General features: G+C 53.1%; 2 protein-coding genes across 3 annotated transcripts; both read left to right on the top strand.

The window, feature by feature from the left end:
- The first annotated feature begins 1,067 nt into the window (after positions 1 to 1,067).
- ATP1A3 (ATPase Na+/K+ transporting subunit alpha 3) lies at positions 1,068 to 17,576 on the top strand. Of its 2 annotated transcripts, none has more exons than XM_081274828.1 (22): positions 1,068 to 1,168; positions 1,258 to 1,317; positions 1,457 to 1,660; positions 2,620 to 2,733; positions 2,852 to 2,986; positions 3,570 to 3,687; positions 3,796 to 4,064; positions 5,885 to 6,083; positions 6,162 to 6,271; positions 6,356 to 6,490; positions 8,303 to 8,495; positions 8,759 to 8,934; positions 9,014 to 9,150; positions 10,021 to 10,171; positions 10,324 to 10,492; positions 14,623 to 14,777; positions 14,854 to 14,977; positions 15,502 to 15,647; positions 16,100 to 16,230; positions 16,654 to 16,755; positions 17,084 to 17,175; positions 17,414 to 17,576. In XM_081274828.1, the coding sequence occupies exons 1-22, from the start codon at positions 1,166 to 1,168 to the stop codon at positions 17,440 to 17,442; spliced, it is 2,952 nt and encodes a 983-aa protein (XP_081130954.1). In that variant the 5' UTR covers positions 1,068 to 1,165; the 3' UTR covers positions 17,443 to 17,576. The 2 variants fall into 2 exon arrangements, with proteins under 2 accessions (XP_081130954.1, XP_081130955.1); XM_081274829.1 differs by having other exon boundaries at positions 1,088 to 1,168; positions 17,090 to 17,175.
- A 3,819-nt stretch (positions 17,577 to 21,395) lies between these two features.
- Positions 21,396 to 23,965, top strand: RABAC1 (Rab acceptor 1). The gene is made up of 5 exons (XM_081274678.1): positions 21,396 to 21,592; positions 21,869 to 22,081; positions 22,313 to 22,410; positions 23,548 to 23,649; positions 23,732 to 23,965. Exons 1-5 carry the CDS (start codon positions 21,537 to 21,539, stop codon positions 23,818 to 23,820), a joined length of 558 nt encoding a protein of 185 aa, XP_081130804.1. The 5' UTR covers positions 21,396 to 21,536; the 3' UTR covers positions 23,821 to 23,965.
- The last annotated feature ends 3,279 nt before the right edge of the window (positions 23,966 to 27,244 follow it).

The following is a 27,244-nucleotide window of genomic DNA, read 5'->3' as shown; positions in this document are numbered from 1 at the left end:
ATATGGGAGACCTAGAGCAGGAAGGACAGAGAGACTGAGGTGGACCCAGAGAGGAAAAAGAGGAAAGAGAGAAGAAGAAGAAAGGGGGGTGATGAAAGAGACAGACACACACACACAGGGAGGAGGAGGGGGAGAGAAGACAGGGTGAAATGAGGAGGAAACCGGGTGGAGACACATGGAACATCATGAAGGAGGCAGATGGAGGGAAGAAGATAGAGACTTAACAACAGAGTGAGAGAAAAGGATGGAGAAAGGCACAGAGACCAGAAAAACTGGTCCATAGAGACAGTCTGAGATACCAAAAAGCAGCACCTTGGAAAGAGATAGGAATCCAAAGAGAACCAGGGAGACAGAAATAGCAGACCCTGGGAGAGATTGCCAGGAGATGGAGACAGACATCATGGAAGAGAGAGACAGAAGCAGAATCACAGAGAGACCCAAAAAGAGAGAGAGAGAGAGAGAGAGAGAGAGAGAGAGAGAACTAAAGTGATGGGAGAAAGACCAAGGGAGAGAAACAGCCTTGGAGAGATAAGGATACAAGATAAGAGAGATAAAAAATGGAGACTAAGACAGCAATAAAACAGACGCACAAATAGATCTGGTGGGATGGATCAAGAGACAGACAGACAGAGGGACCACAAAGTTAGGCATAAAGCCAGACCTAGAAAGAGACAGAGCACAGGAAGGTTGGATGGACCCAAAGAGAGGGAAAGACAGGAAGATACACACAGAGATAAAAAAAAAAAAAAACAGAGACAGAAGGATACAGACCCATGGAGTCAGAGAGAGAAAAAAGCCACAGGGAGACTCTCAGGGACACAGTTCCAGAGACGCTTGGTGCCAGGGACTGTGAGGGCAGTTGGAGACCAGACTCAGGGGTTCTGAGAGATGCCCAGAGACACCAGGCAGAGACAGGGAGAACTCAGTGACAGATGGAGAGCCCCAGAGACAGCCCCACACCCAGAGATAGAGAGACACAGGCCAGCAGGAGAAGCAGGGCTCGCAGGGCCGGTGTCCCTCTGGAATCCCTTCTCGCCCGCAGTCTGGTGGCTCTGACAGCTATCGTGTCGCCACCTCGCAGGACAAAAAAGATGACAAGGGCTCGCCCAAGAAGAGCAAGGGCAAGGAGCGCCGGGACCTGGATGACCTCAAGAAGGAGGTGGCTATGGTAAGCCCCACCTCACGCCTGTGCCCTCCAGAGCTCCCCCTCTCCCCGAGGTAGGCCCCGTTTCACGTCTCCTCTCTTTCCATCCTCAGACAGAGCACAAAATGTCCGTAGAAGAGGTCTGCCGGAAATACAACACGGACTGCGTGCAGGTGAGGGCCGCTGGGTCAGCACGGGGGCCTGGACCCTGGAGTCTGAGGGAGGAGGGCGGGGCCTGGTGTCCTGGATGCCTGGGTACCGGGGTGGGTTGGGATGCAGGGCTGCTCAGGGAGGGTTCTGTGTGTCCCCCAGGGTCTGACGCACAGCAAAGCCCAGGAGATCCTGGCCCGGGATGGGCCCAACGCGCTCACGCCACCGCCTACCACCCCAGAATGGGTCAAGTTCTGCCGCCAGCTCTTCGGGGGCTTCTCCATTCTGCTGTGGATTGGGGCTATCCTCTGCTTCCTGGCCTATGGCATCCAGGCAGGCACTGAAGATGACCCTTCTGGTGACAATGTGAGTGCTCTCTATCCCCTCCAAAGCCTCACACATTTAGGAACACAACTTACCCACCCCTCAGGCCTCCCGGTCTCTTTAGACTTTCCAAATCCTGCATTCCTCCTCTGACTCTCATAATGACCAATGAGAGAACCAGATCAGGTACAAGGAAATCAGAGGCTCAGAAAGGCCAAGTAACTTGTCTAAAGTCATACAGCAGGAGGTATGAGCTGAGGTTCTGTCCCCAGGCTGGGTCATCTCAGCAACCTTAGGGATGGACACTATCAAGTGGTCACAGCCTGTTAAATACCCCGAGAGTCAGTGAGTGTACTCAGGTAGAGACCCAGGTACTTGCTGATGGGTCAGAGCCCATCTGCCCAAAAAAACGATCTCCACAGTTGCCATGCCTGGAGACAGAGCCACACACAGCTGCAAAGGGGTCCTCGCACAGGGGCCTACATATACCTGTAGGATGAACACAGTGGATGCACTAGGGCACAGATTCAAACACCACCAAGTGGATCAGACACATGAGCACAGACAGACACACAGATGCAGACTGTCAAACAGAAACAGACCAACAGAGACAGAGACTGCAAGAGAGAGACACAGAGAGATAGAGATCTACAGAGATTCAGTGTTGTATAAATGTAAGGCCAGGTATACAGAGAGACAGACCTAAAGACACATGGACAGACAGTTGCAAACACTCTGATTCTTAAACATAGGCAAGAAGACAGATGGACAGACAGACACACACACACATGAGAGACAGTCCCAGAGACTGAAACACAGACAAATACAGGAAGAGGGGCTCAGACAGACAGACACACAGACTCAGACATACAGATTCAAATGAACAAATACAAACCCATTGATAGAAAGCTCCCTTCCCAGAAGCCCCACAAACATGGGGTGGGCACGGGTAGGGAGTGGCTCTGGTGACCATGACCCCATGCCCCTGCCTCTCCCTGCAGCTGTACCTGGGCATTGTGCTGGCAGCTGTAGTGATCATCACTGGCTGCTTCTCCTACTACCAGGAGGCCAAGAGCTCCAAGATCATGGAGTCCTTCAAGAACATGGTTCCCCAGGTAAGGGATGCCCTGGGAAGGGCCAGAAGGGTGTGGGCAGGTGGGCAGAGAGTCATGCAGAGTGACCCTCCAGGCAGAGGGAGTCTGGGAGGTGACTCTTCTCTGCTCTGCCCTACAGCAAGCACTGGTGATCAGGGAAGGTGAGAAGATGCAGGTGAATGCTGAGGAGGTGGTGGTTGGGGACTTGGTAGAGATCAAGGGCGGAGACCGAGTCCCAGCTGACCTGCGAATCATCTCGGCCCATGGCTGCAAGGTGGGCCTGCGTCCCAGCTCTGTCCTTCTCCCTCAGGAGTCAGGATCCCAGGCCCCAGCCCTGCTCTCCTAGACCCAGAGGTCTATGCCCTAGCCCTCCTCCCTCAGACCCAGGGGGCCAGGCCCAGCCCTCCTCCCTCAGACCCAGAGGGCCAGGTCCCATCCCTGCTCCCTCAGACCCAGGGGTCCAAGCCTCAGCCCTGCTCCCTCAGACCCAGGGGTCCAGGCCCAGATCTCCTCCTTCAGACCCAGGGGTCCAGGCCTCAGCCCTCCTCCCTCAGACCCATGGGGCCAGGCCCTACCCCTCCTCCATCAGCTCAGTGGTACAGACCTAGTCCTCCTCCTTCAGGCCCAGGGGGTCCACATCCCAGCCCCAGGTCTAAGAGACCCTCAGTTACCTTAGGCCTTGGCAAGTAGTCTGGTACCCTTTACACTTTCATGTTCCTGTTCTCCGGCCTCCCAGATGCCACTGGCCCAGCTGGGCACCTCCAGAGACACAGACTTCACCCTAATCCCCCCCTGGACACATGCCCTCTAACCCTGGGCCCTGGACTGAGCCTTATCTCCACTGCCCCCGCCTGCAGGTGGACAACTCTTCCCTGACTGGCGAATCTGAGCCCCAGACCCGCTCTCCTGACTGCACACATGACAACCCCTTGGAGACTCGGAACATCACCTTCTTTTCCACCAACTGCGTAGAAGGTGAGCGGGGCATGCTTGGGACACCCAGGTGGGCGAGCAAGGGGAGGGGCCTCAGGGATCAGCCTTCCTGAGCCTCATCTCACCTGACCTAACCCTCTCACCCTATAGGCACGGCTCGGGGTGTGGTGGTGGCCACTGGTGACCGCACTGTCATGGGCCGCATCGCCACCCTGGCCTCAGGCCTGGAGGTGGGCAAGACGCCCATCGCCATTGAGATCGAGCACTTCATTCAGCTCATCACCGGTGTGGCCGTCTTCCTGGGAGTCTCCTTCTTCATCCTCTCCCTCATTCTCGGGTACAGCTGGCTTGAGGCTGTCATCTTCCTCATCGGCATCATCGTGGCCAATGTCCCAGAGGGTCTGCTGGCCACTGTCACTGTAAGGCTGAGCTCCAGGGGCTGAGGGAGGAGGGGCAGGGCTTGGATGGCTGTGTTCTTGATAAGGACAGCTTGGGCCTCCCAGCCCTGAATAAAGAGGGGCCTCCTAATCCAAACGAACAAACAAAAAACAAGCAAACATCTTAAGAACCACTGCAGGACACAGAGGTCTGCAATACTATCACGTTAGTTAACTCACAAAATTAAGATTTGCACACTCATGCAAAAAATCTGAAGAATAGGTCAAGTTCAAAAGTAAATGGTCTCAGCTGGGTGTGGTGCCTCATGCCTGCAATCCCAGAGACTTGGAAGGCTGAGACAGGAGGATTGCAAGTTTGAGTCCAGCCTCAGCAGAGAGGCCCTGTCTCAGATAAAAAGCATTAGGAATATAGCTCAGTGGTAAAGCACCCTGGGTTAAATTCCCAGTACCAATGCGGGGAGGGGGGGAACCCAACAAACACATGTGGAAAAAAACAAATGGTCTCTCTCCTACTACCAGCTATCAGTCCACCTCAGTCCCCTTAATGTTGTTTTCAAAATACATGGAGCCACTCTAAGAATATTATTCTGCTCCTTGATTCCCCTATTCTACTTAATGTGTGGTGCAAGACTTGCCACATTAGCATATTCAAAACTACCTCACAGCCAGGCATGGTGGTGCACATTTGTAATCCCAGCCACTCAGGAGGCTGAGGCAGGAGGATTGCAAGTACATTGTGAACCTCAGAAACTTGACAAGACCCTGTCTCAAAATAAAAAGTAAAAATGTTAGGGCTGAGGATATATATATATATATATATGTGCTTGCCTCACATGCACAAGGCCCTGGGTTCAATCCCCAGCACCACAAAAAATAAAAAAAATAAAAAAAATGGTGAAGATTCCAGCAGCTTGGGAGGCTGAGGCGGGATGATCATGAGTTCAAAGCCAGCCTCAGCAATTTAGCAAAGCCCTAAGCAACTCAGCAAACCCTGTCTCTAAATAAAATATTAAAAGGGCTGGGGATTTCACACGGTGCCTAAGTGCCCCTGGGTTCAATCCCTGATACCAAAAAAAAAAAAAAAAAAAAAAAAAAAAAAAAGATCCACATGTCAAAAGGCTTTGCTGGTGTATAATACATGCACAAAGGACTGCACATACTGTGAACATGCAATTTGGCGATGCAAATGGTCCCACATCACCATGTCAGCTACTCCCAGGTTGAGTCCCCCAGCAGTCCCCTCCTGACCTTGGGACTCACAGCCCGCAACAAAGAGTAACCCCTATATATGGCTTCTATTTTAGTGATTTGTGAGTGGTAGGAATTGAACCCAGGGCCTCACACATGCGAGACAAGCACTCTGCTTCTGAGTTACAGTTTTAGCCCCTAACTCTGACTTCGAATAGCAGAAATTAAGTTTGCCGGTTTTCAAATTTCATATGGAGAGAATAATTCCATATGGACTCTTATCTGTCTCTTCTTGCTAAACATGATGTTTTTGAGCTTCAGTCATTTAGTTGGAGGCAGTGATAATTTATCCTTTTATACGGATGCATAGTGTTCCATCTCTGATTTTCCCAGTATCTCCTTTCTCTGAGTGGACTCTGGGTGTTTCAGTTTGGTCTATTATAAAGCTTGCAACTATGACCATTCTAGTGTGTGTCTCCAGGGGCACATAGGGCCTGTTTCTGTGGGTCTGTACCTGGAGGGAGGAGCGCTGGGTGGTACTGTTCTTTTCAGGCCACCCAGAAGTCTCCTTGGGCTGGGCAGGTGGATTGTGGACATTGGTCACCCTGCACCAGCTGCCACCTGCAATTCACCTGCGCTTGCACATCCCCCAGGTGTGTCTGACCCTGACTGCCAAGCGCATGGCTCGGAAGAACTGTCTAGTGAAGAACCTGGAGGCTGTGGAGACCCTGGGCTCTACATCCACCATTTGCTCAGACAAGACGGGGACCCTCACCCAGAACCGCATGACGGTGGCCCACATGTGGTTTGACAATCAGATCCACGAGGCTGACACCACTGAGGATCAGTCAGGTGGGTGGGGGCCCAGGGCAGGGGTGGTGGGCACCTGGCCTTGGGAACCCCTTACTCACATGCTCCTTCCACTTTCAGGCACCTCCTTCGACAAGAGCTCACACACGTGGGTGGCCCTGTCCCACATCGCCGGACTCTGCAACCGTGCTGTCTTCAAAGGCGGTCAAGACAACATCCCTGTACTCAAGGTGGGTGCAGCCACCGCCTCCCCTTGGCCCCCTGTCCTCCACTCTGCCCCATGCTCCTGCCCTAACGACACTCTCTCTCCACAGAGGGACGTGGCCGGGGATGCCTCTGAGTCTGCCCTACTCAAATGCATCGAGCTGTCCTCTGGCTCTGTGAAGCTGATGCGTGAACGCAACAAGAAAGTGGCCGAGATCCCCTTCAACTCCACCAACAAATACCAGGTACAAACTTGGGGCTCTCCAGGGCGGCCTGCCTGGGCCTCGGTTTCTCTATGACACCTGGACAGCAGTCGCCTCTGCCCTACTGTCCTGCTTTGGGCAAGATACTAATCTTTGCAGAGCCTCAATTTCCCCATCTGTAACATGGGAAGACAGTACCCAGCCTGTGGGGAGGGCGACTGGCTGCACCTGAGCGTGAGAGGCAGCGTGAGATCTCTGTTGAAGGGAGATGCAGAGGGGCAAAGAGCTCTGCCCAGCAGAGGGCAGACGCCAGCCAGGGACCTTGGCCACAGCAGCAACTTTCACACCTTCATCAAGTTTCTTTTTTTGATCAGCCACCACATTGACCGTGTTTTAGATCCCATGGGTGCTCGTGGTAGAGAGTAAAACAGTGAAGTTCCTCCTCTCTGGAACTGACACTCTAGTGCTGGAAGACAGGGAATGACAAAGTCATGAGGAAATACTGTGCTGAGGGAGGGAGCCCTGCAGGTATCTGGGGGAAGGGTGTTCAGGCAGCAGATGGTGTGTGCAAAGGCCCTCAGGCAGGTGTGTGGCTTGTCTGAACAACATCCTGGAAGCCGGAGCGGGTAGGAGGTGAGGCCAGAGCCCTTGGGGTCTCTTGGACCATGGCGAGGACTTGCTGTTACCCTGAGGAGGATATGAGCCAATGAGAGGGCTCTGAGCCGAGGAGAGACAGGATTGACTCACATCCTTTTAAATAGCTTTATGGAGATATAATTCGCATGCCATGATCATCTATTTAAAGTGTGGAACTCAACAGTTAGTGTATTTATTCACAGATACACGCACCACCTACATAGTCAGTTTTAGAGCATTTTTATCACCTCAGAAAGAAACCCTGCACCCCTTAGCTATCACCACCCCCTCTTCCTCCACCCTCCTAGCCCTAAGCAACCACTAACCTACTTTCTGTCTCTATGGATCTGCCTATTTGGGACACTTCATAAAAATGGAGTCATACAACACACGGCCTTTTTTGTCTGGCTTCTTTCACGGAAGCATCTTGCTTTCAAGACCTAGCCATGCTGTGTATCCGAGCTTCCTTCCTCTTGGTGCCAGACCAGTGTTCTGTTGTATGTGTAGACCACACTGTGTTTACCCACTCATTCACTCGCGGACCTTTGGGTTTCCACCCTTTGGCTCTTGAGTAGTGCTACTGTGGACATTTGTGGACACGTTTTTGTGCAGACACGCATTTGCATTCCTTTCTGAGGATGCCAGTTTATATCATAACTCTGTTCAACTTTTGGGGAAACTATCAGATTTTTGTTGGTGCTGGGGATGGAGCCCAGGGCCTCATGCATGCTAGGCAAGCTCTCTCCCACGAGGCTGCACCTCCAGCCGGCTGCCACGGGAAGGGGAGATCTGGGGATTCAGGTGTTGGATGATGGTAGCTGGGCCGTGGGTGGGGGCAGCAGCCAGTGGGGGGAGGACAGTCCAGACTCCGGGTGCATTTTAGAGGCGAACTGAGCAGATTTAGCGCTAGTTCAGGTGAGGGAAGAGAAGGACTAGAGTGAGGCAGAGAGAGAGGGCAGGTAACCCACTCTGGGATTCCTGTAGGAGACAGAGATGGAGAGACAGAGACAGGAAGAGCAGAGATCTCCCTAAGACTCCAAGAAACAGAAAACATCTGTCTAGGGGAGAGTGATGTGGGCAGGGCCCTCTGGGGGAGCCCCAGTGGACATCTGTCCTTCCACCATGGCTCTGTGGGGCTGGGACAGTGCTCTCCCGTCTGGGTGTGGTGGCCTCCAGCTTCCCGTGTGGCTCAGGCACATCTGCCTCTGTGCTTCTCAGCTATCCATCCATGAGACCGAGGACCCCAATGACAACCGATACCTGCTGGTGATGAAGGGCGCCCCCGAACGCATCCTGGACCGCTGCTCCACGATCCTGCTGCAGGGCAAGGAGCAGCCACTGGACGAGGAGATGAAGGAAGCCTTCCAAAATGCCTACCTGGAGCTCGGGGGCCTGGGCGAGCGCGTGCTCGGTACGTACCGTGGGTGGGGCACGATTGTGGGGCAGGGACTGGGCCAGCTCTTTGGGCTCCTTGGGGCCAAAGAGGGGTGTGATGCTGCCCAGAGCCTGGCCTGGCTCAGAAGAGGGGATCCCAGCATGCACTGCAGCTGAGTGGTTGCAGGCATGGATGGAGGAGAGGGGAGGCATCTTTAGGAAAGGAGTGTTGACTTGCTGGGAAGATTGATGGCCCGGGATCCAGACATTTCATGTCCCCCACCCTGACCCTGCCTCCAGGTTTCTGCCATTACTACCTGCCCGAGGAGCAGTTCCCCAAGGGCTTCGCCTTCGACTGTGATGACGTGAACTTCACCACAGACAACCTCTGCTTCGTGGGCCTCATGTCCATGATTGACCCTCCCCGGGCAGCTGTCCCTGACGCCGTGGGCAAATGCCGGAGTGCAGGCATCAAGGTGTGGCCGGAGGGAGCTGGGGATGACAGGGAGGACACTGGGGGAAGATCAGACCGACCCTAAAGAGCAATGCCTGCAGGTCATCATGGTCACGGGCGATCACCCCATCACAGCCAAGGCCATCGCCAAGGGTGTGGGCATCATCTCCGAGGGCAATGAGACTGTGGAGGACATCGCCGCCCGGCTTAACATCCCTGTCAGCCAGGTCAACCCACGGTGAGCCACCCCGCTGAGCTGGGGACACAGGAGAGCCATCAGGGCCATCTCCACAAGGCATCTGTCTGGTCCAGCTTCCCTCTGGGCTGCTCACCCCCTTCCTTTTGGGGATTCCTCTGTTTGCTCAGCACCTGGGGCCCATCCAGGTGCTGCCTGGTGTGAAGGTGGCTGCCTGGTACCATAGCCACAGGGGCTAGCACGGTGTGGGTCACTTCCCAGCATGGCCACTTATCACCGTGTGACCTTGGGCAGGTCATTTAGCTTCCCTGACCCTCACTTTCCTCCTCACTAAAATGAGCAACTAGGGCTGGGGGTGCAGTCAGTGGTAGAGCACTTGCCCAGCAAGCACGAGGCCCTGGTTCCATCCCCAGCATCAAAAATAAAATAAAATAGGGGCTGGGGATGTGGCTCAGGGGCAGAGTACTTGCCTCCATGTGTGAGGCATTGGGTTCAATTCTTAGCACCCCATATGAATAAATAAATAAAGGTCCATCAACACCTAAAAAAAATATGTGTATACATGTGTGTGTATACATATACACATATTAAAGTGCTAAAAAATAAAATAGGCTGCCTAACAATTGCTATCTCAGAGGATTTGATGGCGCCCCATATGTCCTCATGCCCACCTGTGACTGTCACCTTTCCTACCTGTCTAGTACCCACAATCCTCTACATCAGTGCCCCTCAGTCCTTCCTGAGGTCTTCCTCCTGCCCCACTCCCCCATGTACCTTCATCTCTGCCCCCCAGAGACCCCTTCTTTTCTCAGCCCTGGACCGCTGGCTCTCCTGTCCATGGTGCTGCCCATCTGTCTCTTTGTCTGTCCGTCTGCCTTGTCCTGGAACACTCATTCTTCCTGCTCTTCTCAGGGATGCCAAGGCCTGTGTGATCCACGGCACCGACCTCAAGGACTTCACCTCTGAGCAAATCGACGAGATCCTACAGAATCACACTGAGATCGTCTTTGCCCGCACCTCCCCACAGCAGAAGCTCATCATCGTGGAGGGCTGTCAGAGACAGGTGGGCTCTGACCCCGGGTCTGAGGGAGGAGGCTGGGGCCTGGACCCCCAGGTCTGAGGGGGGAGGAGCTGGGGGATCTGAACCCCGGGTTCTGAGGGAGGAGGACCGGGGCCTGGACCCCTGGGTCTCACCCTCACCCTCTCCCCTGCCAGGGAGCAATTGTGGCCGTGACTGGCGATGGTGTGAACGACTCCCCTGCTCTGAAGAAAGCTGACATTGGGGTGGCCATGGGCATTGCTGGCTCTGATGTCTCTAAGCAGGCAGCCGACATGATTCTATTGGATGACAACTTTGCCTCCATTGTCACGGGTGTGGAAGAGGGTGAGTGGCTGGCAGTGACTCTGGAGACTTGGGTCACTGAGGGGGCGGGGAGGGTGAGGAGAGCAGTCCAGAGATGCAGGGACTGCAGAGTGCAGCGGGCACCTGAGCTTGCCCTTTTCAGTCCTCCCTGCTCTCTGGCTCGGAGCTGATGCATTTCCGGGTCCCTGTGTGGCCCCGCACAGTATGGTCTGGTGGACGAGGCCGACTTGGAATCATGTAAAAGTCCTCTCCAGTGCAGCCACCGGGAAGCACATGGTCCTGAGGCTCTGGAGGCCTGGCCTCTCCTGGGCTGGGGGTTCAGCTAGTTTCCCTAAGTGGGCAGGGACAAGGGAATGGAATCAGTGGTCCATGCTGGGAGTCCCCACATGCAGGGACAGGAGTCACAGGCAGGGAAAGCTGTCCCCAGCAAGGTGGGTGAGGGGTGTGTGGCCAGGCTGGTGTTGGAGGTGGAGGGGCTGGCTCCAGGTGCAGGCTCCTTCTTGTGAAGGGGCCGGTTGACATTTCATTTTTTTTTCTGATCATCAAAAATAATTCATCAGTACAGAAAGTGCAGAACTACAGAAAACCTCATACAGAAATAAGTGCTATTTGTGCTTTGGTGATTTTTTTTTTCTATTTCTCTCCCCCATCTGAAAATGTGGCTACTGTAAAAAAAAAAAAAAATAGTTCACAGTGAAAACCAACTCCAAGTGACAAGTGCCCTTACCCTCATCTCCTGTGTAACAAATTAAGTGCCCTTACTCTGTCTCCTGTGTCCCCAACCCCGGCTAACTTTCCAGTCAGCCATCTTCTATGCATGTGCAGTGCACATGCCCACAGATCCCACTCCCATTTGGTCCAGATGCTCACAGGCTCCTACCATGTGCACCCTGCAGATGCCAGGCGTGCAGCTGTGAGCAGTGCAGATGTAGTCCCTGCTCTCCCAGGTCCGGAGAGACCCCCTTACTGAAGGCAGCCAACAAACACATAATTACAACCATGATAGGTGGGAAGAAAACAGGGCTCTGTGAGAGCTAATTACAAGAGTCCTATCCAGACAGGGGACATGGAAGGACTCTCTAAAGGGGGGCGGGGAGCGTAACTACCTTTAGGGGAAGTTTCAGAGATACTGAAAGTAGAGTGGATGGCATTGTGAATCCCCTGCTAGCTCATCTGGTTTCTTCCCCACCCACTGCCACGCTCTGGTTTGTGTGGAAGCAGACCAAGTCGCCCATTCACCCATGAGCAGTTCCCCCATGAGGAAGGGGTAGTTGGTGAGGAGCAGCACGTTGCCAGGAGAGAGAATGGGGGCACCCAGAGCTCTTTGTTACACAAAGGTGACCAAAGGATCCAGTCCTCTGCAGCCATCAGGGCCTAGACTTTTTATTTTTTTAACTGATACATAAAAATGACACCTAGTAGTGGGGTACCATGTGATGTTTCCATATATGCATACATGGTGCAGTGTTAAAATCAGGTTAAGCATGCGTGTCTCCTCAAACACTTGTCATTTCTTCATGGCAAAACCATTCAGTATCTTTTCTAGTTTTATTTATTTATTTGTACTGGGGATTGAACCCAGGGGTGCTTGACTACTAAGCTACATCCCCAGACCTTTTTATTTTTTTAAATTTTGAGACAGGGTCCCACTAACATGCTAAGGGCCTTGCTAAATTGCTGAGGCTGGCCTCAAACTTGCAATCCTCCTGCCGCAGCCTCCTGAGTCACTGGGATTGTAGGCTCCTCACCAACTACCTCTTCCTCATGGAGGAAACGCTCATGGATTGTAGGCATGTGCCACCACGCCTGACTCTTCTAGCTTTCTGAGATATGCAATACATAATTGGTATCTGAAGTCACCCAGCTGTGCAAAGAAGGCACACCAGAGTTTCCTACTACTCCTTCCTTCCTTCCTTCCTTCCTTCCTTCCTTCCTTCCCTTTCCTTCCTTCCTTCCTTCCTTCCTTCCTTCCTTCCTTCCTTCCTTCCTTCCTTCCTTCTTCTTTCTTTTCTTTTCTTTTTTCTTTTCTTTGGGATTGAGCCCAGGACCTCAGGCACGCTGAGCAGGCACTCTAACACTAAGGTACGCCCTTAGCCCCTTACTCCTCTAACTGTAAGTTAGCACTTATCAATCAACATCTCCCCATCCTTCCCCATGTCAACTTCTATGGGGTCACGTGTGTGTGTGTGTGTGTGTGTGTGTGTGTGTGTGGTGTACATACTGGGCAAGCACTCTACCACTAAGCTATACTCCCAGCCCTGAGGTCAATATTTTTAGATTCCGTATATGAGTGAGATCATATGGTATTTGTCTTTCTGTGCCTGGCTTATTTCACTCCACATAATGATCTCCAATCCCATCCATGTTGTTGCAAATGACAGAATTCCATCCTTTTTCTGGCTGAATAGTATTCCGTTAAGTTTGGACCACACTTTATTTATTCCTCCATTGATGGACACCTAGGTTGATTCCAAACCTTGCCTACTGGGAAGAGTGCTACAATAAACATGGCAGTGCTGATGTCTCTTCAATAGACTGGTTCCCCTTCCTTTGGATATAGACTCAGGAGTAGGATTGCTGGATCATGTGGTAGTTCCATTACTAATTTTTTGAGGAACCTCCAAACTGTTTTCTATAATGGCTGTACTAACTTACATTCCCACCAACAGTGTGCAAGAGTTTCCTTTTTCTCCATGTTCTCCCCTTTTAATCTTTTTGTTAATAGCCAATCTTAGGTGATAACTTAGTGTGGTTTTATTTTTTTATTTTTATTTTTTGGTACCAGGGATTGAACCCAGAGGTGCTTAACCATGGAGCCACATCCCCAGCTCTTTTTATTTTTTATTTTGAGACAGGGTCTCTCTAAGTTGCTAACACTGGCCTCAAACTTGCAATCCTCCAGCCTTAGCCTTCCAAAACACTGGGATTACAGGTGGGCACCAGGGTGCCCAGATTATTTTTTATTTATTTTGGGGGGGAAGGTACCTGGGATTGAACTCAGGGGCACTCGACTAAGGAGTCACATCCCCAGCCCTATTTTGTATTTTATTTAGAGACGGGTCTCACTGAGTTGCTTAGCTCCCCGTCATTGCTGACGCTGGCTTTGAACTCACAATCCTCCTGCCTTTAAGCCTCCCAAGATTCTGGGATTTCAGGCGTGCACCACTGCACCTGGCTTATTATTCATTTATTTATTTTTTTAATATTTATTTATTTTAGTTCTCGGCGGGCGAACACAACATCTTTGTTTGTATGTGGTGCTGAGGTTCGAACCCGGGCCGCACGCATGCCAGGCGAGCGCGCTACCACTTGAGCCACATCCCCAGCCCCTTATTATTTATTTTGAGACAGGGTCTCATGAAGTTTCCCACACTGGTCTCCAACTTGCCACTCTCCTGCCTCAGCCTCAGCCCAAGTGGCTGAGGTTACAGGTACTTGCCACTGTGCCGGGCCTGATCCCATTTTTGATGTATAAAACACATACCTGAGTAAGGTGATGACAGATTTTGGCACACATACACTCCTGTGTGACCACCAGGCTCCAATCACTAGAGAAAACACACCCACTTCCCATTCAAGTGTGTCTCCTCCCAGTCTGTATCGCCCCTCTAGAAATAGCACTCCCCTGACCTGAAGCTCCATGGATTTGTGGCAGACCTCAGCTGCGTGGGAGCACAGTCTGGAAGCTCTAGGGTCTGGCTTTTCTCACACCTGAGATTCAGCCGTGGGGTGGCTGCACCCGTGGCTCCTTTCTTTCCGTGCTGGGCTCTGTTCCATGGTCTGGATATTCTGATTCTTTCACCCACTCACCTGCCATGGCACTGGGTTGGCTCTGGTTTTTGGCTGTTATGAATCACGCTATGGTGAATGTTATTGAACTTGATTTCTTGTGTACATAAATGCTCATTTCTCTTGGGTATAGACCTGGAAGTGGGGTTACAGGGTCAATGGAGAAGGGAGATGTTTAGCTTAGACAGAAACTGCCAGACAGGCGTCCACCAGGGGTGTATTTCAAGATGGTTGAGCAGGGGCAACGTGGTCACAGGTCTGGGTGTGAAGGTGGGTAGGTGGGTGGGTTGGAAGGGAGGGCCAGGACACGAGGCTCCCTGGCAGGGGCGTCCAAGCTCTGAACCAACCCCTGTCCTCCACAGGCCGCCTGATCTTTGACAACCTGAAGAAGTCCATCGCCTACACCCTCACCAGCAACATCCCCGAGATCACGCCCTTCCTGCTCTTCATCATGGCCAACATCCCGCTGCCCCTGGGCACCATTACCATCCTTTGTATCGACCTGGGCACAGACATGGTGAGTCCCATGGCCACCCCGAGGCCTGGGAGGGCAGAGTCCTCCCATCCCTACTCACCCAGCCTCTCCCACCCAGGTCCCTGCCATCTCCTTGGCCTATGAGGCTGCTGAGAGTGACATCATGAAGAGACAGCCCAGGAACCCTCGGACAGACAAGCTGGTCAATGAGCGACTCATCAGCATGGCCTATGGGCAGATCGGTGAGGGCTGGGGCCACCCCTGACGCTGCCACAGCAGCTCTCAGAAGCGTCGTGCTCACCTAGCAGGGTGGAAGAGGGGCAGGGTCAGCCTGGGGGCTCCCTGGGAGCAGGGCTGGAACCCCACCCTCTCTGCCTGCTCCTCCCTGCTGTGTGCAGAGTTCTAGAGGTGCAGGACAGGGGTTCCCGGGAGTGTTCTAGCAAAGCAGAGGCTTTGTGGCAGTGGCCAGAGACCTGGGGAGGTCATTCCTGCATAGAGGGCCTAACAGTCAAGCCCAGGGTCCTCAAGGATGTTGCAGTATTCAGGTGGCCTGGGTCAGGTGGCAGAGAGCTCCCAGGTTATCCATGGGAAGAGCCCCTTCCTGAGGTCCCTGACCTGGGCAGCCATCTCAGGGCCTCACCACCAAGATCTCCAGATGACATGGCTTGGGCAAGAGGACCAAGGCAACCCACAGGCCACCAAAAGTCTCAGGATGTGCTGGCACATGAGCTCTGAGCTCTCCTTGGCACCCTTCTCTCCTCCCCAGGAATGATCCAGGCTCTTGGTGGCTTTTTCTCCTACTTTGTGATCCTGGCAGAAAACGGCTTCCTACCCGGCAACCTGGTGGGCATCCGGCTCAACTGGGATGACCGCACCGTCAACGACCTGGAGGACAGTTACGGGCAGCAGTGGGTGAGCAGGGCTGGTGGGCATCCTCCAAGCCACAGAGGAGCCTCAGGCAAGCTGTCCCGGCCTCTCAGGGGTCAAATCCTACAACGACCCCTCCACCCCAGGGGCAGCACCAGACCCTTGCCCAGCACATGGGGTGTCCTGAGCTCTGGGCCCAGCACACCCTAGGTGACATGTCCTAACTGCCAACCCTCCTGGCCCTGCCAGCCCTTCTTCCCTGTTTCTATCTGTCCCTTCTAAGCCTGGCTACTGTCCCTCCTCTTCTTCCTGGTCCCTGGGAGACCACCATGAGCCCTGACCCTTTCTCTTTCCTCAAACATCTGCCTCTTGCTCCAGAGCTATGAGCCCCGAGAGAGGAGACACATCTGAGATCCTGGGGATCCCATGCAGGGAGTGGGGCAGTGGCCTGGGCCACGGTCACATGATGACACCTGCATCCTTGTGGTTGCTCACAGACCTACGAGCAGAGGAAGGTGGTGGAGTTCACGTGCCACACGGCCTTCTTTGTGAGCATCGTGGTGGTCCAGTGGGCGGATCTGATCATCTGCAAGACCCGGAGGAACTCAGTGTTCCAGCAGGGCATGAAGTGAGGGCCAGTGCCGCGAGGAGGCTGCGCAGCCATCTGCCCTGTCCCTCTATATGTCTGTGTCCCTCCCCTTGCCTCTGAGCTGCCTTCTTCTCAAGGGTCACATGTGCAGGTCCCCAGACCTGCTTTGCCTTTTTATACCACTCACTGCCTCTGTGTGTGTGTCCCTCCCTCTCTTTCTGCGTCACTCTCTCTCCACGTCTCTGTCTCTGTGAGCCTCTCTCCCTCTCAGGGGATGTCTCCTCTCTGGGTCTCTGCACCCCTCTATGGACACATCGCTGTCTCTAGGGCTGCCTCTCCCCATCTGCGGCTTGCAGTGCCTGCGTGTCTGCACCCTTATCTCTGTCTCTGTGGGCTCAGGGTGCCAAGGTGCCGGGATGCCGGGCTTCCTTGGGCTAAGCCCTGCCTCACCTTTGTCTCCAGGAACAAAATCTTGATCTTCGGCTTATTTGAGGAGACGGCCCTCGCTGCCTTCCTGTCCTACTGCCCTGGCATGGATGTGGCCCTTCGCATGTACCCCCTCAAGTGAGTGTCCTGGGCCCCCAGGACCTCCCCATCTGCACACCCTCCTGGAGCCCTTACTTAAGGGACGTGCTCACAGACTGAGCCACCAGCCCCAGGCCTCAGCCATGGATCTCTGGCCCCATCTCTCCCATGTCTCTCTGGACACCCTATGTGTCCCCCATTGCCACCTCTGTTTTGATGCCACCAACCTTCCCCCAGAGGCTATCCTCATGGAGGTGCAGGGAGGGGACTCTGCAGCCCCCAGGCCCCAGAAAGGGCCCAGGGCCCAGAGGGTTATGGGAGACTAGCCCTCCCATCGCTGGACTCACGCCCTCCTCTCCCTCTGCAGGCCCAGCTGGTGGTTCTGTGCCTTCCCCTACAGTTTCCTCATCTTCGTCTACGATGAAATCCGCAAACTCATCCTGCGCAGGAACCCAGGGGGTGAGACTGTGGGGTGGGCCTGGGGGGCAGGCCGGAGGAGCCTCCAGGGGGCGCTCATGCGCGGGGCATCTCCCTCCATCACCTTCCGAAGGCTCCTCCCCTTTCTTTCTCTTCCCATCCCTCTTTCAGAGGGTGTCTGTGTGTCTGTCCTTTTCGTCTTTGTCTTCACGTCATGTGTACTGTCTCCCTCCCTCCCTCTGCCTGTCTCTATCTCTCACTCGCCTCTTTGTCTCTCCAGGTTGGGTGGAGAAAGAAACCTACTACTGACCTCAGCCCTGCCACGTCGCCACCCCCTCCCTGCCCCCAAGCCCAGGATGTCCCCTCCGGACCCCCCATTTTGTATTCTGGGGGAGGGACCCTCTCTCCCTGTGGTCCCCCCTTGGCACCCCCTCGATCACCTCCCGCCCCTCCCTCTGGCTGGCTTCTCTCCCCCATGGCCCTGGCCTCCCTCCTCCCTCTTTTCTGTGTCTCTCTCCCCTCCTCAGCCCTCTCCTGCCTCCCCCAACCCCCTCCCTGGGCTCTTTTTTACTCCCCCTCAGCCACCCCCCACCCCCCAACGGCTGATGCCATCTCTGGTTCTGGACAATTATCAAATATATCAGTGGGGAGAGAGAAGTGGGCCTTGTGTTCTGCTTGCTTTCTGGCTGGGGCCCTGGGTGGGATGGAGTCTTCTCTCTGGGCTCACTGCTGTGTGACTCACTTGAGCCCACTTTAGCCTGACACCCACCACTTGGGAGTCATGGAATCTCAGGGTCACAGGATCATTCACAGAAGTTAGAGGAAGAACAGCTGGAATTGGCCAGGTGATGGGATTATGGGGTGAGGACAGGGAGATGGAGGGGACTCAGTCTTGGGATGGCAGAGGTGGTGGGCCTTGTGTTGGAATAGGACCCTAGGAGACCATGATGTGATGATGAGGATGATTGTAATTCATTGACACCCCTTCTAAGCACTCTGAGTGTCTTAGCTCATTTAATATTCACAAGGTATGAGGCACAGAGAGGGAAAGCAATTTGCTTATGGTCACACACCTAGGAGGCAACACATCTGGAATCTGAAGGGAGGCCATGGCAGCTCTATGCTAATCTGTACTGAGATCACCTTTCATACAGTAAAGTGCACAAATCTTAAGGTTATAGGTCAGTGATTTTAAAATTATGTCCGTGCAATCATTGCCCCAACTGAGGTGTAGAAAGAACATTTCCATCCACCTAGAAAGTTCCTTCATGCCTCTGTCCAGTCCACCCCCTCCAGACGCAACTGCTTATCTGATTCCATTGCCAAGTTGTGCCAGGAGCTGAGAGCCCCTGGGAGTGTGCACTCGCCACGCACAGACAACACCCAAAGGAGAAGCTCTGGAACAGAGTGAGGAGGCAGCAGGAGCACGGGGGCCATGTGGTCCCAGGACAGAGCCTGGCCCTGGGAGCAGGGGAGCCACATAAGCCTGGACCTCTCCTGGGACCCCTTACAGATGGCTTTATTGATCCATTGAGGGAAGATGCACTCCGAGGCCCAGAGAGGGGTCACAGAGCAGGGTCCATCACCCAGGTTTCTGGCTGCCTGTGCTAACTAAGATCTTCCTGCCCTCTCAGCTCCACTTCCTCAGAATCCAAGAGGCAGGAAGGAAACCTCAAGCTGAAGGGACCTCAGGGTCAGGGCACCCTTCATCTCCCAGCACCTGCTAATTCAGTCAATCTGTCATAGGTCCCTTTCCCAAGGACCCCAAATTCCCATCCCTTACAATGTCTCAGCCTTAGGGTCCTCTCTCCCACCCTGTTTCAAAGGGCTCCTTCCCTGAATGTTCCTTTTTTTTTTTTTTTTTGGTACTAGGTATTGAACTCCCAGCTCTTAACCCCTGAGCCACATCCCCAGCCCCCCTTTTTTTATATTTTATTTTGAGACAGGATCTTGCTAAATTGCTTAGGGCCAAAGTTGCTGAGGTTGGCTTTGAACTTGTGATCCTCCTGCCTCGGCCTCCCCAGCTGCTGGGATTCCAGGCATGTGCCACCATGCCTGGCTCCCAAATGTTCCTGTGTCCAGGCCCCAACTCCCAAAATTACCTTATTCCAAGAGCCTCCCACCTTCCCACAACAACCCTCTCTCTGGAGCCCGCCATCCGCCTCTCCTGCAGCCCCATCTCTGGCCGTGGCCGAACGATTTGGCAGCTCAAAGCCTTAGAGCAAGTATGTCCTCTGCATGGAGCAAGAACTAGTGGGTTACGGAATGAGGGGCTTTCACTCCACTCACATAAGGAAATTCAGCAGCTTCCACAACAAAAATAAAACTCAGATTTTCCCAGACTGGCATGGGAAGAGGCAGCATTTACCCTCTGCTCCCTGGAAGCTCTGTGCCCTCCCACCAACATTAATGCTCAGGTCAATTATACATTCACAGTCCTCCACTGAATTCTGAAGCAAGGCTGGACCAAGTTGGAAAATCTAAACCAAATTTACTGACAGCCTCTGGACAACAAAGAGACCCACCAATAATCAGTTACTGGCCACTATTTAGCCAATTGGATCTTCAAAGCATAGTTCTTTCAGCTTCATCTTGGGACCCAACCAATAGGGGGGCCTCTTGGCCCATCCCAGCAGCCCCTTTGACAGGGACTACCTTCCTTAGCCCCAGGAATGCCTCCCAGCAGGCCTCAAAGTACAAAGGGATGTGGACCTTGGAAGGCAAGAGTTAGGGTGCAAAGATTCATCTGGATCCCCACATGGGTACTGCTAAATAGCCCCACCAGGCTTTGGAGAATTAAGATCTCAACCTACTAGAGAGCCCAGGCTTCCCCACCCACTTTTCTTGAGGCCCCACCCCTCTTCCCACAGATCATTAAGGCAGGCCATGGAGGAAATTGTTTAAAGACAGAATATAGCCCCTGTTTGCAACAAAAAACATTCTTGTGTCCAAGGGGGAATAGCCCCAAACGTGTTACTACTGTTCAAGGAGGCTGAACTCTAGAAAAACCCAGAATACTCACGATAATATAGTGGTAATTACAATGTCTACATTTACTGAACAGCATCATGATTCTTTCAAGAACCATCTAACTGAAACATCATAACCCCATGAGTGTGGTATCATTAGGATCCCCTAGTCCAGATAAGACACTGAGGTTCAGAGAGGTGACTAGGTCAAAGCCACAAAGCCTGGATTTTTCTCCTGAGTCTGACTCCATAATTCTAGCTTTCTCTTTAAAAATTCACAGAATCAGGCTCAGAATTTGTGCTATGCCTCCTCAAACAGTAGTAACACGTTTGGGGCTACTCTCCCTTGGACACAAGAATGGCTTGTGTTGCAAGCAGGGGCTATGTTCTGGCTTTAAACAATTTCCTCCATGGCCTGCCTGAATGATCTGTGGGAAGAGGGGTGGGGTCTCAAGGAAAGTGGGCCGGAAAACCTGGGCTCTCTACTAGGCTGAGGTCTTTAATTCTTCAAAGCCTGGTGGGGCCATGCAGCAGTACCCACGTGAGGATCCAGATGAATCTTTGCACACTAACTCAGTAGTAGAGCTCTTTCCTAGCATGTGTGAAGCCCTGGGTTCAATCCTCAACACTGCAAAAAATAAAAATCCTCAGGGCTGGGGTTGTGGCTCAGTGGTCCAGCGCTTGCCTAGCATGTGTGAGGTACTGGGTTCAATTACCAGCACCACATAAAAATAAATTATTAAATAAAGATATTGTATCTATCTACAACTAAAAGTATTTTAAAAAAAATAAAAATCCTCAGCCCTTTTATTTTCCCAACTTTCCTCCCTTTTCTCCTATCTCATATTTCCCCAGAAGTCCAAAGATGAGAGAGGGCTATGCTTCAGAAATTATAACATCTGCCTGTTAAGGAAGGAACTGATTCCTACATTTACTCTATAATCTTGCTTCTCAAAACTGTGGTCCATGGGGCTGGGGATGTGGCTCAAGCGGTAGTGCGCTCGCCTGGCATGCTCCAGATGTTTTTTATGCCCTTTAGAGTCCGAACGACACTATGCACTGTCCCCATTATACCCTCCAGGACGAAGGAGTACACGACGCCTACTTCTGCCATTTGAGCTCCCATAACGCCCTCGTGGAAAATACATTCCACTCCAGAAACTACAACTCCCACAATGCCAAGAGGCGCTCACCGCATTCTGAAACTACATCTCCCAAACTGTCTTGCGAGTCAAGCCGGCACCATAGCATCCGCCCTGCCTGATGCCGCTAGGACTACAACTCCCACAATGCTCGGCGGCGCAACTACCGCACCCTGCGGCTCCGAGCGGCGACACGTCGGCTCCGCAGGGTGAGGTCGGGCTCGGGCGGGGCCCAAGGGGTCTGCAGGGCTCGGGGCTAGTTACAGCAGCTGTACCCCTTCACGACGCAGACATGGCGGGCCAGAAGGACCAGCAGAAGGATGACGAGGCGGAAGGGCTGAGCGCCACGTGAGCGAGCTGACTCCCCTGACCCGAGCCGCGGGAGTCCCAACCCCGTCGAGTCGCGGGAGTCCCGGACCCCAGACCCAAAAGAGGGTCCCTTATCTCCTCTTCAGGGACCCTGGATCTAGGCCCCCAGCACCCTCCTCCCCTGGGATCCAGGAGACTTAGCCCCTTCCGGGACACTTGCCTCTTGGACTCCAGAGTCCAGCCCCCCTATCCCCTTGTTGGCCACGGGTCTGAACTCCCAGCCCGGTCAGCCGCTGACCTGACCCCACCCCACAGGATCCTGCTGCCAAAGCTGATTCCCTCTGGCGCCGGCCGTGAGTGGCTGGAGCGGCGCCGAGCGACCATCCGGCCCTGGGGCACCTTCGTGGACCAGCAGCGCTTCTCGCGACCCCGCAACCTGGGTGAGCTGTGCCAGCGCCTGATACGCAATGTCGAGTACTACCAGAGCAACTACGTGTTCGTGTTCCTGGGCCTCATCCTGTACTGCGTGTGAGTCCCTCCCTAGACCCGCCCCCCACCTGCTGGTCCCATTGCCAGATCTGGTCACCAAATGCCAGGTCTCTACTCCCCCATTGATCTGGCCAGGGTGCAGTGTGACCACATGTGATCCTGCCTTCTTGTCCTCAAGACATAATCTTCACCGACTGGTTCAAAGCCATGGCCCCTTGGCAAGCAAAACCCCAGAGGCCTGAATGCTGCTTCCCTACGCTCTTCTTCCAGGATGACATCCCCTATGCTGCTGGTGGCCCTGGCTGTCTTCTTTGGAGCCTGTTACATTCTCTACCTGCGTACACTGCAGTCCAAGCTTGTGCTCTTTGGTGAGAAATCCCCAGCCCAGATGGATCCCTCAAATTCTGGGTTGAGAGTCCCAACCAAATCCTTGGAACTCAAGTCTTCCCCAGCCTTGGTGTACTCTAGTTCCACAAAACCTAATACTTATAACGTCAAGCACACCCAGTGCGCCCACCCCAAACCCAGAGATACCTCAGAAACACCACCCACCACCCAGTTCCTATATTTGTGGAAAGCATCAACTGCAGGGACCTACATTGGACACCAGGTGGCGACCTTATACAGCCGTAGATCTTTTCCCTCTCACTTTTTTTTTCTTTCTTTCTTTTTTTGGCAGTGGGGATTGAAACTCAGGGGCCCTCCACCGCTGAGCCACATCCCTAGCCCTATTTTGTATTTTATTTAGAGACAGGGTCTCACTGAGTTGCTTAGCATCTTGCCTTTGCTGAGGCTGACTTTGAACTCATGATCCTTCTGCGTCAGCCTCCCAAGGCTCTGGGATCACAGGCGTGAGCCACCCTACCGGCTCCCTCTCCTTTCTTGCTTCTTGGGTGGGACCTAGAGGGGGAGACTGAGGCCTATGGCTCATGTAGCCCCAGACTGATACCAAGCAACATTGGGAAGAAAGATGCCAGGGGAAATTCCACACAGGGGAAAATCCAGGTTTCTGTGGGGATGTGACAACAGTGGGCTGGGGGTGCAGGGCATGGAAGGAAAAGCACAGCCACAACTTGGCTTGTCAGTTGCTGTCATGGGAACATGCAGACCTGACTTTGTAGTCATATCAGAAGCCAGAAATCTGTACTTTTATGTGAAATCATTCAGTGTATTCTTGTGAAACATCTCAAAGAACACATCCTCAGGTCAGACTAGGACCTGGGGCCACCAGTTGGAGACTCCTTGACTCTGTGAGTACAGGTTGGAGTGGGAGGCTAGAGGCTCCTGAGGAGGCAGGGCTGAAGAGCAGAGACTGCTATATGCTGGTGGTCAGAGGATACTGGAAAAACTAGGCAGGGCCCGGACACAGATGGCCTCGGCATAAGGAGTTTGGATTGGTTCCTGAAGCTTCCGGAACTTGTTATGCTAGATTGTCAGGGGGCAGCAGAGGTTACTGTGGGAGAGGGCATGGGTTAGAACAGCTGCTTAATGACATCTGTCCCCAGGCCGAGAGGTGAGCCCCGCTCATCAGTACGCTCTGGCTGGAGGTGTCTCCTTCCCCTTCTTCTGGCTGGCCGGTGCAGGCTCCGCTGTCTTCTGGGTCCTGGGTAAGTATAGGGTCTGGATGGCTGTGGGTGGGCCATGGGGCTGGCCAGGGAAGGTGGCCCTGAACTGCCCATTTCCCTGCAGGAGCCACCCTGGTGGTCATTGGCTTCCATGCTGCCTTCCACCAGATCGAGGCTGTGGACGGGGAGGAGCTGCAGATGGAGCCAGTGTGAGGTGTCTTCAAGGCCTTATGGCCTTCAGGGCCAGCTGACCCATCCCTGTCCATCCCTGTCCCACACTGTCCTGCTGCTTGGGCCAAGGCTGCCTCCCAGGGAGGGGTTCCACCGTTAGAAATAAAGCCGTTGCAGTCCTCATCCAGCAGACATTTCCCAGTGTCTTCTGTGAGTCTCCAGAGGCTGGTGCTGGGAATAGCACAGAGAGCAAGATGGGGGCCCAGGTATGGGGGGCACAGCGAGCAAGGTGTAGAGGGACAGGATGTCACAGGGTGGTAAGTGCTAAAGGGAAGAGAGGAGCTGAGAAGGAAGGCTGTCCAGGGTTCCCGAGATCACCCCTGGTTCAATGATGTGCTAGGACGACTCGGGAATCAGCACATAACTGTCCTCAGAACTGTGACTTATCAAGAAAGCACACGAAGCAAAGTCATTAAGAGGAGAAGGCACATGGAACAAGTTAAGAGCAAATAGGGCAGGAGCCTCCCAGGTCTCTCTGGAGTGGCCACACAGGGCAGGCTGAATTCCTCCTCCAGCATCGAATGGTGACGACGCGTGAGATGTCAACCACAAGCCAACTGAGACTCAGTGTCTGATTGTTATTGGGGGTGACCACATCAGCACCCTCTGTGCCCCCACTCCAGGATTGCAGAAGGACTATCACTGGCACAGTCTAGACAGCAAGCCACACTCAGGAACTGAGGAGGCCTCCTGAAATCCAGGTTCCCAGACACCAGCCACGGGCCAGCTGGACAGCTGGCAGAACTGCTAAAGGACAGCAGCCTCGGCCACAGTGTTAATTGTCTACTGCAGAGAAAGTTCTGAAGTTAGTGCAAGTTAAGGGTTAAAGAGGTTGGCCAGAGGGCTGGGGATGTGGCTCAAGAGGTAGCACACTTGCCTGGCATGCGTGCAGACCGGGTTCAATCCTCAGCACCACATACAAACAAAGATGTTGTGTCCGCCGAAAACTAAAAAGGTTGGCCAGAGAAGGCCTCCCTAGGTGACCGTGGGTGAAGACCTAAACTGAGTGGAGGGGCAGTCAAGGATCTTTTCAACAAAGACTGTTCTGGGCAAAGGAGGCAGTAGATGCAAGGGCCCGGGCCAGCAGCACACCGGAGGTCAGAGGAGCCTGGAAAAGGCTGTGGGCTGGAGCCCATGCAGCAGGGAGGGTTGGGGGCTCGGACTCAGACTCAGGAAGCTTTTTGTGAAACATCTCAAAGGACACATCCTCAGCAGATGGCTTTTCATTGTAACATGCGGACTCTACCACGTGGGAACGCTGTCAAGGGAGAAAGGCACTTGGTCAGGAAGGGGCAGGTGTATAAAGTCAGGAAATGAGGCACCGGGGAGAGGCCTGGGGGCTGGGAGCGGAGCTCAGTGGTGGAGCGCTTGCCTGGTGAGTGTGAAGCCCTGGGTTCCATCCCCAGCACCCCAAAACAATAAATAGAGAGCCCTCTAAACAGGGCCAGCCTGGGGCCTGGGGGCTGTCTTTGAGGCAGTGGCATGTCAGTGAGCCCCTCAGGACACAGTCAAGTGCATAGAGAGTTGTGGTGGAGTCTCCAGGGCTTGGTAATGTGGCCCTCAGCCTCTCCCACCTGGGGCCTGTCACCCAAACTCACTGTGTCATTTGTCCAGCCCTGTTGATCCACAGCAGGAGGGGACCTTCGTTGGTCTGGAATCCAGCTGTCAGGTAGGCCACCAGGCATGTGTGTGGACTGTGCTCAGTGCACCAGGGCATGGCTGGTGCAAACAAACCCAAAGTGTCAAACAAAACCCCAGATTTCAGAGACTTGGTGTGTAAAGGTTGTAAAATTTCTCATTAATCATTTTTATGTTGATCATGTGTGTTGGAAGGATGCTATTTTGGATACATTGGGTTAAATTATTATTTTCACTTGTTTTTTGCTTTATTGCTTTTTGAAAAAAATTTTTCAGTTGTAGTTGGACACACAATATTTTTGTGTGGTGCTGAGGATCTAACCCAGTGCCTTACACATGCAAGGCCAGCGCTCTACCACTGAGCTATAGTCCCAGCCCTGCTTTATTACTTTTAAAAGTGTGAGCCAGGTACAGGGACACACACCTTTAATCCAGCTACTCCAGAGACTGAGACAGGAGGATTGCAAGTTTGAGACCAGCCTCAGCAACTTAGCAAAACCCTGTCTCAATAAAACATAAGAAGAACTAGGGGTGGAGCTCAGTGGTAGAGTGCCCTTGGGTTCAACCCCCAGTACCAAAAATAAATAAAATGAGGGCCAGGGTTGTGGCTCAGTGGTAGAGTGCTTGCCTAGTATGCACGGGGCACTGGGTTCTATCCTCGGCACCACGTAAATGTAAAAATGAAAATATTGTGTCCACCTAAAACTAAAAAATAAATATTTAAATAAATAAATAAATAAATAAATAAATAAAATGAAAATGTGACCACATAGAGAATGGCACGTCATATCCATGGCTTGGATTTATCTGTTTCTACAGGCAGCAGTGCCACAAGCAAGGCCCAGCCTTCCCAGAGCTCCCCTTTGGTGTGAGAGGCACATGATACACAAAGAAACTGGCCAACCACCAGGAGCCCTCAGAGAGGGACAGCTCAGAAGCCAATCAGATGAGGCTGGCAGAGACTAGAGAGTAGCTGAGGGGAGGAAAGGGCGGGGCAGGACCTTGCTGGGGAATGAGCAGCAGCTTGTCCCTCTGAGGTCTGGGGGGACAGTAAGTACAAAGGCCCTGAAGTCAGATTTGCTCAATAACATGGTGCTGCTGTGGCTGGGGTGAAGGGAGTGAAGGGAACAGCCTAGGAAATGACATTGGGAGGATATTGGGGACCAGATGGCACAGGACCAGCAGAAATGGATGAGGTCTTTGGATTCTTGCTTAAGGTAATGTGAGACCACAGAAGACTTTCGAACAAGGAAGAGATAGAAATGTTAGAAATATCCTGCTGGGTTAGGTACTGTGCCGTACACCTGTAAACCCAGGAAATCAAGAGGCTGAGGCAAGAGAATCACAAGTTCAAGGCCAGCCTCAGCAAGTTAGCAAGGCCCTGTCTCAAACACTAATAAGGGCTGGGGTGTGTGGCTCAGTGATAGGGCGCCCCTGGTTTCAATCCCTGGTACTGAGAAAATTAAAATAAAAAGGAAAAGAAAAGAAATCTCTCTCTGGGCAGATACAGAGGCTCACACTGTAATCCCAGTGACTGGGGTTAGGGGCTAAGGCAGGAGGGTCACAAGTTCAAAACCAGCCTGGGCAACTTAGCAAGACCCTGTCTCAAAATAAAATTCTAAAAAAGGGCTCAGGATGTAGCTCAGTGATAGACTGAACCTGGGTACGATCAGATCCCAGTGCCAGGAGGGGAAGGGAAGGAAGATGTGTGGGTGGGAGGGAGGGAAATCCCAGACGATGATCCAACCTGGGGAAGGGGAGGCAGGGA

Source organism: Spermophilus citellus, assembly GCF_964194105.1.
Source record: "Spermophilus citellus genome assembly, chromosome: 18".
Lineage (NCBI taxonomy): Eukaryota > Metazoa > Chordata > Mammalia > Rodentia > Sciuridae > Spermophilus > Spermophilus citellus.
This window is presented reverse-complemented; position numbering and strand designations above follow the sequence as displayed.

Bases quoted from the DNA above. Each gene is read 5' to 3' on its own strand.
- ATP1A3 (XM_081274828.1), top strand. The intron at 9,151-10,020 runs GTGAGCCACCCC...TGCTCTTCTCAG, and splicing joins GTCAGCCAGGTCAACCCACG to GGATGCCAAGGCCTGTGTGA. The intron at 17,176-17,413 runs GTGAGACTGTGG...TTGTCTCTCCAG, and splicing joins CCTGCGCAGGAACCCAGGGG to GTTGGGTGGAGAAAGAAACC.
- RABAC1 (XM_081274678.1), top strand. From the start codon at position 21,537: ATGGCGGGCCAGAAGGACCAGCAGAAGGATGACGAGGCGGAAGGGCTG. The intron at 22,082-22,312 runs GTGAGTCCCTCC...CTCTTCTTCCAG, and splicing joins GGCCTCATCCTGTACTGCGT to GATGACATCCCCTATGCTGC. The intron at 23,650-23,731 runs GTAAGTATAGGG...ATTTCCCTGCAG, and splicing joins CGCTGTCTTCTGGGTCCTGG to GAGCCACCCTGGTGGTCATT.